This window comes from Mobula hypostoma, chromosome 24, assembly GCF_963921235.1.
Source record: "Mobula hypostoma chromosome 24, sMobHyp1.1, whole genome shotgun sequence".
In the NCBI taxonomy this organism is placed as follows: Eukaryota; Metazoa; Chordata; class Chondrichthyes; order Myliobatiformes; family Myliobatidae; genus Mobula; species Mobula hypostoma.
In genome coordinates this window covers 28,788,278-28,806,057 of record NC_086120.1, presented here as the reverse complement: position 1 = coordinate 28,806,057, position 17,780 = coordinate 28,788,278, and the positions used below count along the sequence as shown (strand labels likewise).

Here is a 17,780-nt window from a genome sequence, read left to right as displayed (position 1 = left end):
GGTTATCCCTGGGGTAATGTGCTATTACTTATCCCTCAGTCAGCCTGACTAAATCAGATGATTGGTGGCCACAATATTGCTCTCTGTGAGAGGCCATTATCCATAAACTGGCTGAACGTATTCGTCATCACAACGGTGACCACATTTCAAAACAACATTTTATTTGAAAGTTTTCATTCAGTTATCTTTAATTGTGAATTGAAGATATTCAGACAGGTGGTATCTCTGGATCAGGTCCACTTTAAAATCAGCTCAAATGCTTTCCTCTGATGGCTTTCTCCACCTGTACTATGCTGGGGTATAATCATTTTTGTGTTCTTGAAATATTTGTGTTCAGCTATCTCATAGCATGGCTGACAAATTCTCTTAAAGCAACGTAGGCACTAGCCTCCACACGTCCTATAATTTTTGCACCCCCCCACCACCCCCCCGTATCTCTAGAATCGGGTTGATTATCACTAAAATGCAGTGTGTCATAAATTAGTTGTTTTGGGACAACGGGACAGCGCGACGCACGGCTGTGTAAAACAGTGCAATACACATAGCGAAGCAGTTGGCGCAATGTTATTACAGCTAGGGGTGTTGGAGTTCAGAGTTCAATTCCAACACCATCTGTATTTTTAAAAATTCTGTATTTTTAAAAAAAAAAGTGTACAACCTGTTCGTGAGTACATGGGTTTCTTCTGGATGCCCCAGTTTGCTCCCACGTCCCAAAGACCTACTGGTTAGTAGGTTAATTGGTCATGGTAAAGTGTCCTATGATCAGGCTGGGGTTAAAGAGCTGGGCTGTTGGATGGTGCAGCTCGTTGGGCTAGAAGGGCCTGTCCCACACTGTCTCTAAATTAAACACTGCAAGTTATAATAAGGAATGTATATTAGAAAATTAGTGCAAAAAGAGATCAGAATAGTGAGGTGATGTTCACAGGTTCAGGAGAGTTCAGAAGCCTTACGGTGGAGGGGAAGAAGCTGTTCCTGAAATGTTGAGTGTGTGTCTTTAGGCTCTTGTACCTCCTCTCTGGTCGTAATGAGAAGAGGCCAGTCCTGGTTGGTAAGAGTCCTTAATGATGGATAACATCCCCTCTAATTTCGTTTTTACAGCCGTGCAGAGCAGGAAATGTTTACACAACCTGACAACTGTGTGGCACGTTACATAAAAGAAGCTTCCAGCTGCGCGGCAACGAAGGTTACGTGTGCGGGAGCATTTCAGTTATTGCGTGGCCGTGCACCCACGCAGCTTAAAGGGAATGGTGATGGTGGATGCCACCTACTCGAAGCATTGCTTTTGAAGGTGTCCCCAGTGATGGGGAGACTAGTACCAATGATGGAGCTGGCTGAGTTTACAAACGTCTGTAGCTTTCTCCCCATCCTGTACCTTGGTACCTCTATACCAAACCGTGAGGTAACCAGTTAGAATGCTCTCCCCTTTCCCTTGCCCCTAAAGATGGCATGGTTTCTTCCACCACTAGAGTTCAGAATGCTTGATGGATTGGGAGATCTCAGCAAAGATCTATGGTGATCAGTCCCCCTTACTGGGGTTGTGCTTTCATACAGAACTTCCCGAGTGTCCCGAACCACCCTGCTCCATCCCCATTTCTTCAGTGCCCCCACACACCAGACACTCCACAAACCCCTATTTGATGCATTGACGGCAGACTGAGCTTTGCTGCAGGTGTCCAACAAGTTGTGCCCGGGCTACGGGGACGTCCCGAGCAGTTCCCAGATAATGAACTCCACTATTCAATCCAGCGTCAAGCTCAATAGCCCATTATCAGGGTTCATAAGACGGCATTAAATAAATCCCATTGTTCTGCGGTGCCGGAGGAGGGCTGAACAAGGGGGTTACAGAATGTCCCAGTGGAACTGGCGATGACCAGTGAATAATTTTCAGCACAAGTAATTTGCAACACTCTGCTACACAGCAGGTTTAGTCGATCTGCACAGTGTTAAAATTGCTCTTGTACAATATTCATGCTGCATGCCAAAGCACTGTGTGGGAAGTAGTCTGAGCAAGAAGGTTGGAGATTAACTGTGGCTATGTGAGAAGGGACAAACTTCAGGCCTTGACTGTATGGGGGTAGGGAAAATACTGGGAGTGGTGTTCAATTGATGGAAGAGGCATCAGTCAAATCCATAGGAAAACAAAGCAAGACTCTCAAAATGCTGGAGGAATTCAGCAAGCCCGGCAGCATCTACGGAAAAGAGTAAACAGTCAATGTTTCAGGTCGAGACTCTTCACCAGGATTGTAAAGGAAGGGAAGAACTCTCCGCTCATAGAAAAATAGGCCAGATTCTTTCTGCAGTATTCCCTCAAAGCTGAGTATTGTCCAGTGCTTCTGCAGACAAACGCAAACATCTGTGAAGATAAATTAATAAAGTGCATCGTGCAGTTCCTCAGCCATTTGACTAACATCTCCAATACAACTAGAGGGGTTGAGATTTATTTAGCAAATTAACTTTAATATAGGAAAAATCAAGCTGGTGCATTTTGAGCCACATATTGGATAAAGCTTTTTAGGTAAAGTTGCATAATGCTTAAGTTGCTTTGGATTTCCAGCATCTGGAGAATTTCTTCTGCTTATAATACTTAAGTTAGTGGACTTGTATTCAGAGTTAATGGTGGAATTAATAGGGAAATAGACCTTTTTTTCCTTTTAACCCTATCCAGCCCTCAAGGTTGCACACTTCAGTTAAGACTCCCTCAGTCTCTTCTCTGAGGAAAAGCTTATCTAGCTTAACTGTCTATTGAGTCTATCTTCACTGCTAAAGTTTTCAATTCTCAGCAAGATTATCAGAAATCTCTGCTGCACCTCTCCACTTCAGTCACGTCTTTACTATGATGTGACTCGAGCTACAGGTCCCTGCTTCTGAGGCAAGACTCAATTTAAATACCAAATCTGTTTCTCTCTCCACAAGCGCCACCTGAGCTGCTATACTTGCCCGACATTTTCTGTGTTTAGTTTGTGTTTTGAGGAACATCCTGTGAGAGGAGGAGAGGTTGGGTGGGGGTGGGGGTGGAGGGGGGGAGCTCCAGAGCTGGGGTCGGGGTGGCTGAAGGCACAGCTGCCAGTGGTGAAGTTACCAAACTTAAAGTTTACAGCAGACCAGATGGAGGAACATAAAGGAGAAAATCTGCAGATGCTGGAAATCTGAGATAGACACCCCACCCCCACCTGGAGCAACTCAGCAGGCCAGGCGGCATCTATGGAAAAGAGTACAGTCAACGTTTCAGGCATGGAGGAACATGCCGTTCTGTCAGGTGGGAGAGGTGACCCACGGAAAAATTTGAAAACAAAGTGAATATTTTTAAACGGCTTGAACAGAGACACTCAATTACAGAACGGATAGTTAGATAGAACCCATGGGCTCATCTTCAAGGACTCTGCACTCGTGTTCACTATTTATTAACTTTATTATGTTTTTGTCTTTTGCACATTAGTCATGTATAATTTTTCATAAATTCCATTATTTTATTTTCCCATAAATGCCTGCAAGAAAATGAATCTCAAGGTAGGATATTGGTGACATATGTACTTTGATATTAAATTTACTTTGGACTTTGTAAAAATCTGTGTAGATAATGAACCTTCACTGTGGAAGAGGAAATATGGGGAGGGAGGATTAATGAAGACCATTTGAAGAGATTTTTGCAAGGTTTTTTCTTTGTTTTACAGGTCTACGTGAGGCTGAGGCCTTATTGCAAGGAATTCCTTGAAAGTGTGTCTCAGTTCTACGAGGTAAAATATCTGAACAGAATGGACCCGTGTCTGGCATTGTACCAGAATTGTCAGTCTGAGTCACTCTGGGTTCTCAACCTGCACTGTGCTTTTATGGGAGTTTGTACTCTTGTTGTTAGAGGAACTTGTTCCAGCCCCAACTACATGGTTGAAATGATGCATTAAAGGTGGCTCCTCAGCTCATTGGCCAAAAGCTGGCCATTTGAATGAACTACCTAACCTATTCCAAAGCCCTGCAAAACGCATAGTACCATGGTGGTTAGAGCAACACTTCACAGTGCGGGTGACCTGGGTTCAATTCCCAACACTGCCTGTAAGGAGCTTGTACGTTCTTCCTGTGACCGTGTGGGTTTCCACAGAAAACCTAGCACATTTATTTTTCAACATAGTCCCCTCTTACACTTACACACTTAGTCCAGCAGTCGTGGAACATACAGATCTTAGACCTCCAGAAAGTGTCCACAGATGGGTGATTGATAAGTTTGTGGCCTGAGGTAGAAGGAGATGAGTTATTAACTTCAAACTTTCTGCATTATCACTCAAAAAGTTGGACTGCATGTGCATGTAACGAGAGCTGTATAACTCATCTCCTTCTACCTTAGGCCATGAACTTTTCAATCACCCATCTGTGGACACTTTCTGGAGGTCCAAGATCCTCATGCTCCACGACCACTGGACTAAGTGTGTAACACTCACAACACACTGGAGGAACTCAGCAGGTCGGGTAGCATCCGTGGAAATGATCAGTCGATGCTTCAGGCCCAACGTTGACTGATCGTTTCCACGGATGCTGCCCTACCTGCTGAGTTCTTCCAGTGTGTTGTGAGTGTTGCTTTGACCCCAGCATCTGCAGTGTATTTTGAGTTTGGGACTAAGTGTGTAAATGTAGGAAGGGACTATGTTGAAAAATAAATGTGCTAGGCTTTCTAAAATTGACTCCTTCTACCTTAGGCCACAAACATATCAGTCACCCTTCGTAAATCGATTCAAAGTTCTGAAAAATTCACTTTTTTGTCACACATGCAGTGAAATGTGTTATTTTGTGTCAAAAACCAACACAGTCTGAAGATGGTGCTGGGACAGCCTGCAAGAGTCACTACACTTCCAACACCAACATGGCACACCCACGACTTATTAACCCTGACCGTACGTCTTTGGAATTTGGGAGGAAACCAGAGCACCTGGAGGAAACCTGTGCGGTCACAGAGAGAAAGTATAAGCATCTTGAACCAAGAAGCAGACAGCTGTGCTTTTGTCTGATGTGAAACCTTGAGATGAGAGATTCTACACTTGGTGCGGCTTCCGGCATGTTAGAGTTGAGTTTCCATTCAGCTGCACTGGATTCCTCTTCCTTTCACAATTTGCCCAAAGTTGGTGTGACTGCTGAACGATAAGCACCCTTTCCTGCAGCAAATTAACATAACTATTTGCACTTGTTCCAGATTTCTGTAGCAGAGGCATTCCTGCTGACTAGACTGCCTCACTCCAACTTTCCACCACACTCTCTCCTCCCCACAACACCCCCCCCCCCATAGTCCACACATCAATTAACCACTATGATGCAACAAGTCATGTCTCAGCTCTACTTCTAATTGCTGGTGCCCCCCTGGACCCTTTGGGTACTTCAGTTTCTTTCCACATTCTAGTGACGAGCTGGTTAGTAAATCAATGACTGTAAATTACCTCCACTGCTAGTGCAGCTGAGTGGGATTTAATTGACATACAAGAGAGAAGGTTACAGAGAAGTTGATGGGATAATGAGATTACTTGGAGAGCAGATATTGATCTGATAGGGTGATGGTCTACTTATGTTGTATAAAAGATATGAAATAATTATGTTCCTTTGCAGGGCTTTAAGGATTTGTCAGTCAAGTGAGTGTTTTGCACAGAAGGACACAATGGATGTATTCTTAGTAATTTTAGCAAATTGGAAGGCTTAATGGATCACAATTTATGAAATGGTCCAGAATGGCTGTGTGTCACTTTCAGAATTTAAAAATGGATTACTTATTGGTGTTTGACAAAGATCAAAAATGTGATGAAATCTATCTTCAACTTTATCAATCAAAGTATTGAAAAAGGATCTAGAGCTAAGTATTATTATAAAACAAAGTATTTTCCCAGCATTTTTTTCAAGAATTTGCTCTTGATATGTAAATGAGCTTAAACTTGGCAAAGAAACCCTTTTTAAATGGATGACTGGCTATGTTTGAAATCGATTCCACTCCAGTATATCCCATCCGTAGGGCTTGCTCACCACTAAATGTGTAAACTCATTAAACAATTTCCTCTGAGGACATTTCAATAATCGGCAAGGAATTGCTAATTAACTTCAGAGTACTGAACCTGTCCCCCAACTGAGCAATTGCCAACTCCGACCCGCTGAACCTATATCCATCTGGCCTTTTGGGGTGTAAACAGATTGGGAACCCATCTATTTCATGTTCCTAATCCATAGCCATACTTTTCTATTTCACCCTCATCTAAGGACAGTTTGATAGCCTTTCAGCAAGTATTCACAAGGATGCCCATTACACCTGGCCCATTGGCTAAATATTCTGCTGGCAGCCATGCGGGCCCTGTGGTAATACAGTGCTATTACAGCTCAGGGCGTTGGAGCTTGGAGCTCAATTCTGGCATTCTTTGTAAGGAGTCTGTATGTCCTCCCTGTAGAATATGTGGGTTTTCCCCTGCTGCTCCAGTTTCTTCCCACAGCCCAAAGACCTGCTGCATGGGTTAGTCAGTTATTGTAAATTGTCTTCTGATTGGGCAAGGGTTAAATTGGGGTTGTCAAGTGTTGCTGGGGCAGTGCAGTTTGAAGAGCCTACTCTACACTATCGTAAATAAGTCAAGTCTCTGCGTCAGAGAAATACAACTTTCCTCTTGGATCTAGGTAGATTTTTAAATTTAAAAAAAAACAACTTGGAGATGTAGTTCAGAACAAGCTCCACCATCGCAACACACCACACCGCTCAGAAACCCACCCACTTAGCCCCAGCCCGTTCATACAATGACCAATTAACCTACTAACCGGTACGTCTTTGGACAGTGGGAGGAGCTCCTGGAGGAAACCCACACAGTCACTGGGAGGAACGAATAAACTCCATACAGATGACGTTGAACTTGAACTCTGAACTCCAATGCCCCAAGCTATAATAGCATTCCCCTGACCGTAAGGCTACCACGGAACCCCCACTACAATACTGCGACTTACCAGAGATATAACGTCTGCCCATCCCTCCCTCCTTACCCAGTTCCACCTATCGCCTGCCAGCTCTCACCTCATACCTGCACCCCCCCCCCCCCACTTCATTCGTGCTAGGTTTCCTGTGGCAGCATCTTGACTCAAAGACATCACCTATCCTTCTGTCTCTATGGATGCTGCCTGACCTGCTGAGTTCCATTTGGGACTTGTAAGGCGGTACAGGTGAGATGATGATGATGTGCGTTTAACTTGGCACCTTGCTGCTTTACCAAATGTAGAAGGAGCCAAATATAGTTTTAAGTTCAGAGTTCAGTCATTCCATTTGCCCTTTGGTGACCAGTGCCATGGACTTCCTAACAAGATGGATACAATTCCAGAGGTCAGGTTATGAACTCATGACTTCTAACTTCTCTTGGTTTTTGATGGCCAATAGCGTACACTCATCCTAACCAAACATTGTTTCCACTATTAGGTTATCCTCTTCACCTCTGCTACAAAAGACTATACTGACAAATTGCTAGATATATTGGATCCACAAAGGCGGATTATCAGGCAAGTTGATTCTAGTTGTCCAGGCAGACTTGTCTAATGCTTGCCTGAGGTGAGCTATATTGCATCAAAGGTGCTGGCCCAGATAACTCGTGTAATTGTGGGGACATTGTATTGAAAATGTTTGAGATGAATACCTTGGCTCCACCTAAGGAGTTCAACCATTATTATTGTCCGCTTTTTGCACAGTACTCTATTTGTCAATGTGGAGCAGAGAGCTGGTTTGTAAATCTGGCACGGTCAAAGGATGTAGGGAAAAGTGAGGGTGGAGCACTGTGAGAAGGAAGTGGGTCAGGTGGCAGAAAAGGAGTGCTGGGGGGGGGGGTGCAGGTGTAGACCCACCCAGCCCTGAGACAGCAGGCAAGGTCATTTGATTCCAAATCATTCTATTGAACATCACAGAATGTCTCTGGTGCTTCCCACTCCCTTCCCACTCCCTCTCCTCTCCCTTGCCCTTTCTCCCCAACCATGATTCCCTTCTCCCTGTTGCCTTCCCACTCTGTCCACAATAGGGACCCATGTAAGAATCAGCTTTATCATTACTCACATGTCATGAAATTTGTCTTCTGTGGCAGCAGTACAGTGCAATACATAAAATTACAGTATTATGCAAAAGTCTTAGACACCCTAGATATATATTTGCCTAAGACTTTTGCAAGGTACTGTATACGTGAAAGATACTGTGAAAATATTTTCTGCAGGACCAGTAGGAAATCCCTCTTTGGTATTATGGCCAAATGTCATCTCTCGCTCGATATCATGGAAATAAGATTACATAGACATTTCTACCCAGTTATTTAGCCTCTATTCAAAATACCACAATGTGATTATATTAAGTTGGCTGACAGGTGCTTTGGGATAAAAGAAGTTTTAGAACAATGAGTTTCCTGCCCCCTCCACGCCACACCTCTCCTTTTCTCTTTTTTGGTTCAAATTGAAACCAAGTCCCTATTAAGTGAAACTGAGTTTGTTGCAGGCATCGTCTGTATCGGAAACACTGCATCTGCATCATGGGCAACTACGTCAGGGAGCTGATGGTCCTCGGGAGGGATCTGTCAAAGACGGTTTTTGTAGACAGTTCCCCCGAAGCTTTAGCTGGCCAGGTGAGACAGGAAATTGATGTTCTATCATAATGTATTGGGGTGAGGGCGGGGGTTGATAAGATTTGGTGATGGTTTTGTGGTATTGAGCAGTATGTCCAGTATCACTCTTAGTGAAATTGGTCCTAAATGTGCTCTTCTCTGCATGGCTTGCTGACGCGATGTGGCTGTTCCAGGTTTACTTTCACCCCTCTGGACAGCTAGGGTGATGAATCAGTTGGTAACGTGTATTTATTCCATCTTTAAAGTTATTCTACAGTCGGCTCTGCATTAATGAAGACTCTGGGGTTGAGCCTTCTCGATGTAAGACTTTGCTCTGATGATTCCAGGTGGATGTTGTGGAACTCCAGTGCAGCTTGTGTCAGTTTTGAATGAGTCAGTGGGTGTAACTGGACCAGAAGTGGGGAAGGGGAGGGATAAAGTACCATTTCCCACTAGTGTTGTCAGCCTAATAGCCTCCTCTCTGGAAATGTAAATTGAGTGTGATTTGCCAACAGGTTCAGCCATGAATCCTCGGTATTTAATCAGCCCTTTGACTTGGTCTGAATGGCCCCGTGAGGGACATGGGGACAACAGGTGCTAACGGAATTGTGAGCCCACATCTGCTGTCTCACCAGAGGCAGAGGGGTCCTCTCGGTGTGAACTAACCTGAACTGTGGTTAAGTCCTATTGAAACCGGCAGTCCCTTTTCATAAGGTGAGCCTATTGGGAATGTATTTGGTGCGAATTGCTTTGGGCGCAGATTTGAGGTTTAGCAGTCCATGGGATTTGTCATTTTGTTTTGTATCCAAGATCTAATTTGACTCAACTCAAGATACTAGTATGTGTCAGCAACAAACCATGATGGTAGAACAGCTACAGTTGTTACAAACAATATTTATTTAGCAGATAGCATGAGGGGGAGGTGGTGACACAGCTGTGTAGTGGTTAATGTAACACTATTACAGCACTAGTGACCCTGGTTCAATTCCACCACTTCCTGTAAGGAGATTGTATGTTCATGATCACATGGGCTCCTGCTACTCAGGTGTCCTCCCACATTCCAAATACCTACGGTTTAGTAGGTTAATTGGTCACGTGTGTAGTTTGATGGCGTGGGCTTATTGGCCAGGAAGTGACTGTTGCTGTTCTGTGCCTCTAAACAATAAATAAACAAAAATTAAGTTGCCTCCAGTACTTGGGAACAATATCTATCAAGGGTACACCACTGTACAGCCAGCCTGCTCCGCAATATATTATAAGCTCACCCTTTTGGTGACTTTGAACTTTAGAAGGAAAAGTAAAATTTATTGTCAGAGTACATGCATCTCACCACATAGAACCCTGAGATTCTTTTCCTGTGGGCATACACAGCAAATCTATAGAACAGTAACTGTAAACGGGATCAATGAAAGAGCAAGAACATTGAAGATGACAAACTATGGAAATATAAATAAATAGCAATAAATAATGAAAGCATGAAATAACAAGATAAAGGGTCCTTAAAATGAGATCATTGGTTGTGGGAACTTCTCAATAGATGAACGTAATTATCCTCTTTTGTTCAAGAGCCTGATGGTTGAACCTAGTGGTGTGTGCTTGTGTGTGATCTCCCTCTCTCTGACCAACACTTCTATACACGTTTTCTTTTTTGATCTTGAAGGCTAACAGGGTCTCCTGAAGAACCTTGCATCTGGTTACTTTTTTAAAAAATTCTCTTGTTCATCAGTAGTTATGTTCCTTTTGCAGATTGAACTTGATTGCCTTGTTTGCTGTTTGCAGATCGGGCTGTTCCTGGGGGGGTGGGGGGAGCCCCTTGCTCTAATTGTCTTGCATCCTGTCATAACTGTCTTTGACTCAGAACAAGAGTTTCTGCAGATGCTGAAAATCTTAAGCAATTCATACAAAACACTGGAGGAACTCAGCAAGTCAGGCAGCACTTAGGGAGAGGAATAAGCAGTTGATGTTTTCATCAGGATCCTTCATCAGGACTCAGAGACATTGTCCTTTGGATATTTCAACCCCTTTTGATTCTCTCTAGTTCTTGTGGCAGAACTAGAGAGAACCAACCTGGAGATCAAGGAAGATTTACCTCCATTCTAGTCTTGAGTTCTGAAGCTACTGACAATCCCAGTGGAGGTTGAGACATTCCTCCATTGGAATCCATTCGGTGAGGAGCTGTTAGCTCCCCTACAGATGGGAAGCTTGAAGTGGTGCACTTCCTCTGTTGCTTAATCAGGGCCTTGGTTTGTTTCCAGTGCAAGGAATCAAAGTTCCCAACTTCATACTGATTTTTCTGTGCCAAAGGTTCCCTGGACTGGAGGGCTGTTGCAATTCTTCATGAAGGCTTTGGGCATATCCTTGAATCTTTTCATCTGTGTACCTGGAAATTTCTGCCCACAACAGAGCCTGAAATAGTCAATTTCTTAATTGGTGTTTTGCTCCTAATTTTCTTGTTTTGAATCCCAGCACTCATTAAGATATTCCTAGTGCACTTAATGTACATGTTATATCCCTGGTTGATTCCAACATAACCCCACAGTCTCAATTTAGTGATCTACACAATCTGCATGTTCTAACTTTAGTTCTTTGTAATTGTCTATGTAAATATAAACTTTGTGATTGGCATCTTTTTTTATATAACTGACCATTGTACATCTTTGCTTTTCAACTTGATGTCATGTTATTTCTCTTTTTACAGTCCTTAATGCTGTGACGGGAGTATTGTTTCAAACATCAATATACATCCAAAACTCTAAAGATGGGCTTAGGCAATATAAATAACTATTTTAGCTGCCTCTTAAAAGCTTCACTGAATTAGATTATTTAAATTAGATTCTAAATATAAAGGTTTTATTTTGGCATTGCATACTTTGAAATGTTTCTTGCAACTACTGAGTATTTCTGATCAAAATCTCAAGCCCCTCATTTTTATTTTCTTTTACTTTTGGTTGGGTTAGATTATTGGCCCACTTTAAGATGGGCAGTGTTGCTATAAAGAGTAAATAATTAGAAGGGGTGTAAACAGGCAGTACAGGTGGAAAGAGGAGATGGAAAGGTGGAAGGAACTTTAAGGGTGAAATTATATGCGCATTTTTAGATGTGTGTCTCTGTAGTCCAGTTGAAATTAATATTTGACCCATGGGAATCCTGAGCAAGTTCTATTTATTACCCTGGCTACCCTAATGCACAATATAGGAGAAAGTATAGTGGTATTCTGACATCTGATTTAATAGAGCAATCTCTACAAAACTCATTCTGCTTTTGAAATGTGCTTCCTGTAAGCTTTGTCAATCTGTGGGTGTGCTTCAGAAACATTTCTGTTTTCTCCTCCAAGATTGCAAATGGGATTCAGATCAAAAGCTGGTCCAAAAACCCAAGAGACCAGGAGCTCCGTAAACTCATCCCGTTTTTGCAGAAACTGGCACAGCTGGTAAGTGTTAATGGGAATCCAAGACTAATATTTCCGCTGTCTAGCCTTCTGTACATCCTAGAACTTAGTTGCTCCACTGCAGATGGCTGTGCTTTTAGCTGCCAAGGCTCGACTCTCCAGAATTCCTTTCAAAATCCTTCCTCTTGTTGGCTTAGCGTCATGCCTTTGTCCAAATTTCTCCTGGTATATCTCTGTCTTAAAATCAAATTTTGATTCTAATGTTTTTGTAAAGGGCCTTGGGACATCTTGCTGTGTTGAAAGGTACAATGTAAAATATTTTTTCTCTAACATACTAAGCCTTAATTAGGTAAATTAAAGATTTATTGACCATCATTGCAAGTTTGACCCTTATTCAGCCTGTACAAAGTACGAATCATTTTTGTTTTTTGTAGGATGATGTCCGGCCAGTGATTCAGATGAACCGTCAATTCAACAGAGCAAACGCAGAGGTCCAAACAGAGTGCTGACTTTGAAGGGAGGGCTGGCTCAAATAAGACTAATTGTCATCTCTCCGCCCCCCCCCATCCAAACTAAAGTTGTATAATGAGCACTAAAAACCATGTGCCCCATTTCATACTGATGTTGTCAGAGAATAATTTAAAACTCTTGCCTGCAAACTTGCAACATCTTGCTTCACCTTCTACTTGTTATGCTAGGGCAGTCATTTTATTGCAGTGGAAATGCTTACTACTCATTCATTGCCTGTGTCCTTTCAGGTTCATTTTCTATCACTTTTATCCATAATTTACAAATAAAGGATACCATATTAATGTGTATCACAAAAGAAATTGATTTTTCTTAGATTCAAATAGAACATTTAACAATCTAAGTGATTTGGATAATGTGGAAGTTTAAATAACTGATTACTTGTTCGATCAGAATTGACCCTTGAGGCTACATTGCATGCAAATCATGACTTGGTTTAAGCTCTGATCAAAAGTGAAAGGGTCAAAGCCACAAGGAGTTGATTCTGACTGACTTAGAAACTGATTACGGGCTCAGGGTAGAGGATATGGGAAAAGGAATTCAATTGCCTATTATAGTATCTGTCCAGACAACTTCCTCCTCGTCCTAAGAAATTGGTCTTTGTTGAGCAATGGTTTTGGGGCCAAAGAAAATGTTGATGTAGGTAGTTGAGAGTATCGTGATAACATGGTAAACGTCTATCTTGAATTTGTCATTTTTTTGTGTGTGTGTTGAAAAGAGATTGCTGGGCAAGTTCCCACATTTTCAAGTTGATGCTGGTGTTGTAGTCGTGCTGGATCACCTGAGCAGGACATTTTGGCCTTTTGCTCTATCCAGTGCTCTCTATTATTTCCTGTTGGATGTAGAATGAATCAAATTGGTTGAAGACTGGTTTTTATGGACAGCAATTGAATTAGAGTTGAGTTAGTTAAGAACGGGAAATGCTAGAGATACTCAGCAGGACATGCAGTATCTGGAGAGAAAAATATTCGACATTTCAATTCAGTGACGATCTAACAGGATTTTTTTTTAGAATCTCATTTGTGCAATAGAGACAGGCCCTTCAGCCTAATTTGTACTTGCTGACCAATTGAATTCCTGGGCTTCTAGCATCTGCTTTACATTCGTTTTAAGTCACAGATACTACATCTTCACTGAACATCCCCACTCATTACTGCTCCTGGATGCTTGCTCCAAAAATGGCCGCACCTGTTCAGATTTAGTGAACTACAGGCTCAGCAACTCCATTTGCCGTAATAAACTTCTGGAAACACTCAGGAGGTTGGGTAGCATCTGTGGAGAGAAAAACAATATTTGAGCTTGATCACCTTGTATCAAAATTGGGCGGGGGGGTGTGGGGGGAATAAAAATCAAACATGCTTTAACATAAGAGATTCTCCAGATGCTGGAAATCCAGAGTAACACACACACAAAATTCAACAGGGGCTCAGCAGGTCAGGCAGCATCCTTGGAGCTGGTGTTTCGGGCCAAGTCCCTTCACCAGCACTGGAAAGGAAGGTGGAAGAAGCCAGAAATGATTCTGAAGCCAGGACAATGCTGCTTGTCCCTGCTGAGTTCCTCCAGCATTTTGTGTGTGTCAAACACGTTTCATAGTGTGAAGAAATGTGTGGGGTGGAAAGCACAAGAGGATGGGTCTGTGAGAGGGCAATGATGTAGTGGTGTCAGCCGAAAGATAAACAACAAAGGATATAGTGCAGGTGTATAAATAAGAAACATCATCTAAAAGAGATGGAAGTAGGGGTCGGGCCACGAAGGGTTACCGGGAGAAGGCAGGAGAATAGGGTTGAAAGGCAAACTGGATCAGCCATGATGAAATGGCTGAGCAGACTCGATGGGCCAAATAGCCTAATTCTGCTTATGGTCTAAACTGAAAATGTGAGATACATGAGTAGAGTGGCCCATTCTCTGAAATTATTTAATTTAGTGTTGAGGTTGAAAGGTTATAATGCATCAATTTCTGAAGATCAGATGCTTTAATCGGAGCTTTGGGTGATTTAGCATTTGCGGTATTCTGTATTTGGTCTACTGATCGCAAAGGATTTCAGAATGGCTAGAGAAACTAAGAGATGGAGTTCCTTTATTTCAATAGTGCAAAAGTTTCAGCCTTTTTGCTTGCCCACGCTCAACTCGCCCACGTCCTCCACCACTCCGTGAAACTGCCGCAGGGTCGGGCGCCTGCGCGGCTTTGATCGCGACCCAGGACCGTGTTCAAGATCTCGGGGCTGTTTTCAGGCTCCCCACGCAGCGGGTCTGCGGTCACTGGCTTCCATGAATGGAGTGTTCCTCCCGCTGCCTTCATCCCTACCGATCAAACACATGTATAAGATCGCCAATACTTTATATCAATTGAGAAATGCTCGGATCTTGACCTTTCAATGTAACAATTATTGTAAATGCGGGAGAAGGCGGAAATGAGAAGATACGGCAAAGGCTATATATTGGAGTCACGTGGATCGCTTTCCCATTGTGGGAGGGTCTTATTGCCATCCGAACGTGATCAGATTGCCAAGAAAGAGTCATTCTGTTGTTCCCGTTCTTTTAAAAAAACGTGACCAGCCTGTCAAAACTAGATTGTCGCTTGCTCTTGCGATGCGCCCGTGCACTGCAGGAACAGACTGAATAAGGCGCTGGAGCAGGTCGGAATCACAGACAGAAACTGACCCAGGAGCAGGTGAAATTGGCAAGAAACCGCAGTGGGAGACGAGCAGTCTCAAAACTCCGCTGAAATCTCTGCTGCTGAAAACCCGAAGCGATACTTTTGTCATTAATGAATATTTAATACAGCGGGGATCTCTCGGCCCTGTTGAAACAGACCAGTATGGGCTTTCGGATCGTCAGATACAAAGACAACGAGAACAGGACTTGATGCACGTAACAAGTAACTGCAAACCGCAACATTTCCGGGAAAAAAATAGGAGAGAATAAGGAATATTCATATTGTGTGAAGGCGACTGGGAATTGGACGTATTACTTCAATTTCAACCAAGTATCTCCTGCTGACAGTGAAGGGCTTGTTTCCTCCGTTTCTGGAATTAATAACTGAGTTTTTAATTGATTACTAAATGCAGGCTGGGGGTCGAGAGCAGGCGATCAGAATGGTAGAGCCGATGCCTAGTTATGGCGAGATGCTGTTTAAAAGCTTCTCTTGTATGAACACTGCGGTAGCGGAGTGCAAGGACTGCGGGTTCGAGCTCTCCAAGCGGACCCTGTTGGAAAATGCCTCCATCACGACTACCGAGGGGCTCCTGTTCCTCGTATGTGCAGTGGGATGGACCCTCCTACGCAAGGCTGCCTCGCGTTATCTTTTCCAGGTCAGTGAGCTGGTGGGTGTTTGTGCTTCTGACGTTAAGGTGTCAAGACGATATGTGCGCTCATTTAGATACAAGATGGTTTATATTAGTTCTGAGCTGCAGTAGAAACTAGTGGAAACGGCGGGCTCAGAGGTTGATGTGCATTCTGGCCACGTCAGACTGCACTACCCTTCTCTCAAAGGGTGCCCCAACGGGTCACCCTGTTGTTTAGTGAGAAATAAAATTAACGATTCCAGTCGATGACATTTCTTCAGCTGGCGATCTGAAACGTTAAGTTTATTTCTCCCCACAGAGACACTGCTTATCCTGCCGAGTATTTACAACGCGTTCTGTTTAATTTCAGTGTGCAGCATCTTTTCATTTGTATTGCAAATACGGACAATGAGTTCAATCAATTTACCCTGACTTTAGTAGCACGAGAACAAGAAAGGGAGATCTCTGGGTGTAGGTAATACATTGAAGTATTTGTGGTTAAGTGCGTAATTTGACGAGTATAATAAGCCAGTGCTTTATCAGGCTAGTTTTGATGGCCCATTTATGATCGATGGAATGCTTGTCAAGACGGCTATTGAACATTTTTATCCTGATTGAGCCTAATGTGCTAAAGTTCCCCTCATAGCCTCTCAGTTCTTAGTTAATAAATATAAGCTGCCCTTTATGTGCCTTTATTTTAAAAATTGACATACAAGTCCAAGTCCTGACGAAGGGTCTCGGCCCGAAACGTCGACTGTACCTCTTCCTAGAGATGCTGCCTGTGCAACTTTGATGTGTGTTACAAGTATCAAGTTGGGATTGTTTCTACCTCTCCTTCATAATGCAGCCCAGCCCTGAGATTGATGATTTGCAACTTTTATAAGTCCATAAGACTTCAAAGCAAATTTATTATCAAAGTACATGTATTTCACCATATACAACTTCTAAGATTCACTATAAATACAAAGAAACACCATAGAATCAATGAAAGACTGCACACAACAAGACAAACAACTAATGTACAAAAGACAATACCAAAGTGGAAAAAATAAATGAGTGACCTTGACTCTGCCACTATAGGAAACATCCTCTCCATGACCAGTCTATATAGGCTTTTCAATATCCAATAGGTTTCAATGTGATCTCTTCCCTCGCCCCCACCTCCATTCTAAACGCTGGTGGGTGCAGGTCCAGAACCATCAGACACTTCTCATATACCAGAATGATCCCAGGAATGATGTATCTTCAATGTCAGCTCATCCTTTCTTAGATAGGGGGCCCAAAACTGCTTGCAATACTCCAAATGTGGTCTGTCCAGCACCTTAAAGTCTCAGTGTTACATCTATGTTTTTATATTCTAGTTCTCTTGAAATATGCAAATATTGTATTTGCCTTCCTTACCGCTGACGCAGCCTGCAAGTTAACCTTAAGGGAAACCTGCACTAAGACTCCCAATTCCCTTTTGTGCCTCTGATGTTTTGAATGTGCTCTCCATTTAGAAAATAGTCTAAGCCTGTATTTCTTCTACCAAAGTGTATGACCAAACATTTCTCAATACTGTCTTCCATCTGCCATGTATTTGCTCATTCTTGTCATCTGTTGAGGACCTCCTGTAGACCCTCTGCTTCCTCAACACCAGCTGCCCCTGATCTTATTATCATCTGCAAACTTGACCACAACGCCATCAATTCTGTCATCCAGACCATTAACATATAATGTGAGAAGTGGAGGGCCCAGTGCCAACCCCTCTAGTCAGCAGCAGTCAACCTGAAAAGTCCATCTTTAGCCCCTCTCTTTGCCTTCTGCTAGTTGTCACTAGTTGGTTATTGGTGCACTGACAATCTACTGTGCCCCATACTAGAAGACTATCGACCATTAATTCAAATCCCACCATGGCAGATAGGGAATTGCAGTTAAGTAATTAAATAGTAAAGAATTTTACATAAAAATGCCAGCCTCACTGTAATTAAATGCAAATCTATTGGATTGTTCTTAACTCAAATCTGGTTT

The 17,780-nt window shown here is 42.9% G+C and overlaps 2 protein-coding genes across 2 annotated transcripts in view; both read left to right on the top strand.

Annotated features, from left to right (window-relative positions):
* LOC134337412 (CTD small phosphatase-like protein 2-B) overlaps nucleotides 1-12,710 on the top strand; it is a 29,125-nt gene extending 16,415 nt beyond the window's left edge. The window contains exons 8-12 of the mRNA XM_063032387.1: nucleotides 3,672-3,734; nucleotides 7,412-7,491; nucleotides 8,465-8,591; nucleotides 11,905-12,000; nucleotides 12,393-12,710. Of these exons, the coding sequence (XP_062888457.1) occupies nucleotides 3,672-3,734; nucleotides 7,412-7,491; nucleotides 8,465-8,591; nucleotides 11,905-12,000; nucleotides 12,393-12,467 (441 nt within the window). The 3' untranslated portion in view covers nucleotides 12,468-12,710. The remainder of the gene's footprint in view (nucleotides 1-3,671; nucleotides 3,735-7,411; nucleotides 7,492-8,464; nucleotides 8,592-11,904; nucleotides 12,001-12,392) is intronic.
* A 2,079-nt stretch (nucleotides 12,711-14,789) lies between these two features.
* The window catches only part of cers1 (ceramide synthase 1), a 59,494-nt gene continuing 56,503 nt past the window's right edge, over nucleotides 14,790-17,780 (top strand). The window contains exon 1 of the mRNA XM_063032347.1: nucleotides 14,790-15,797. Within this exon, the coding sequence (XP_062888417.1) occupies nucleotides 15,549-15,797 (249 nt within the window). The 5' untranslated portion in view covers nucleotides 14,790-15,548. The remainder of the gene's footprint in view (nucleotides 15,798-17,780) is intronic.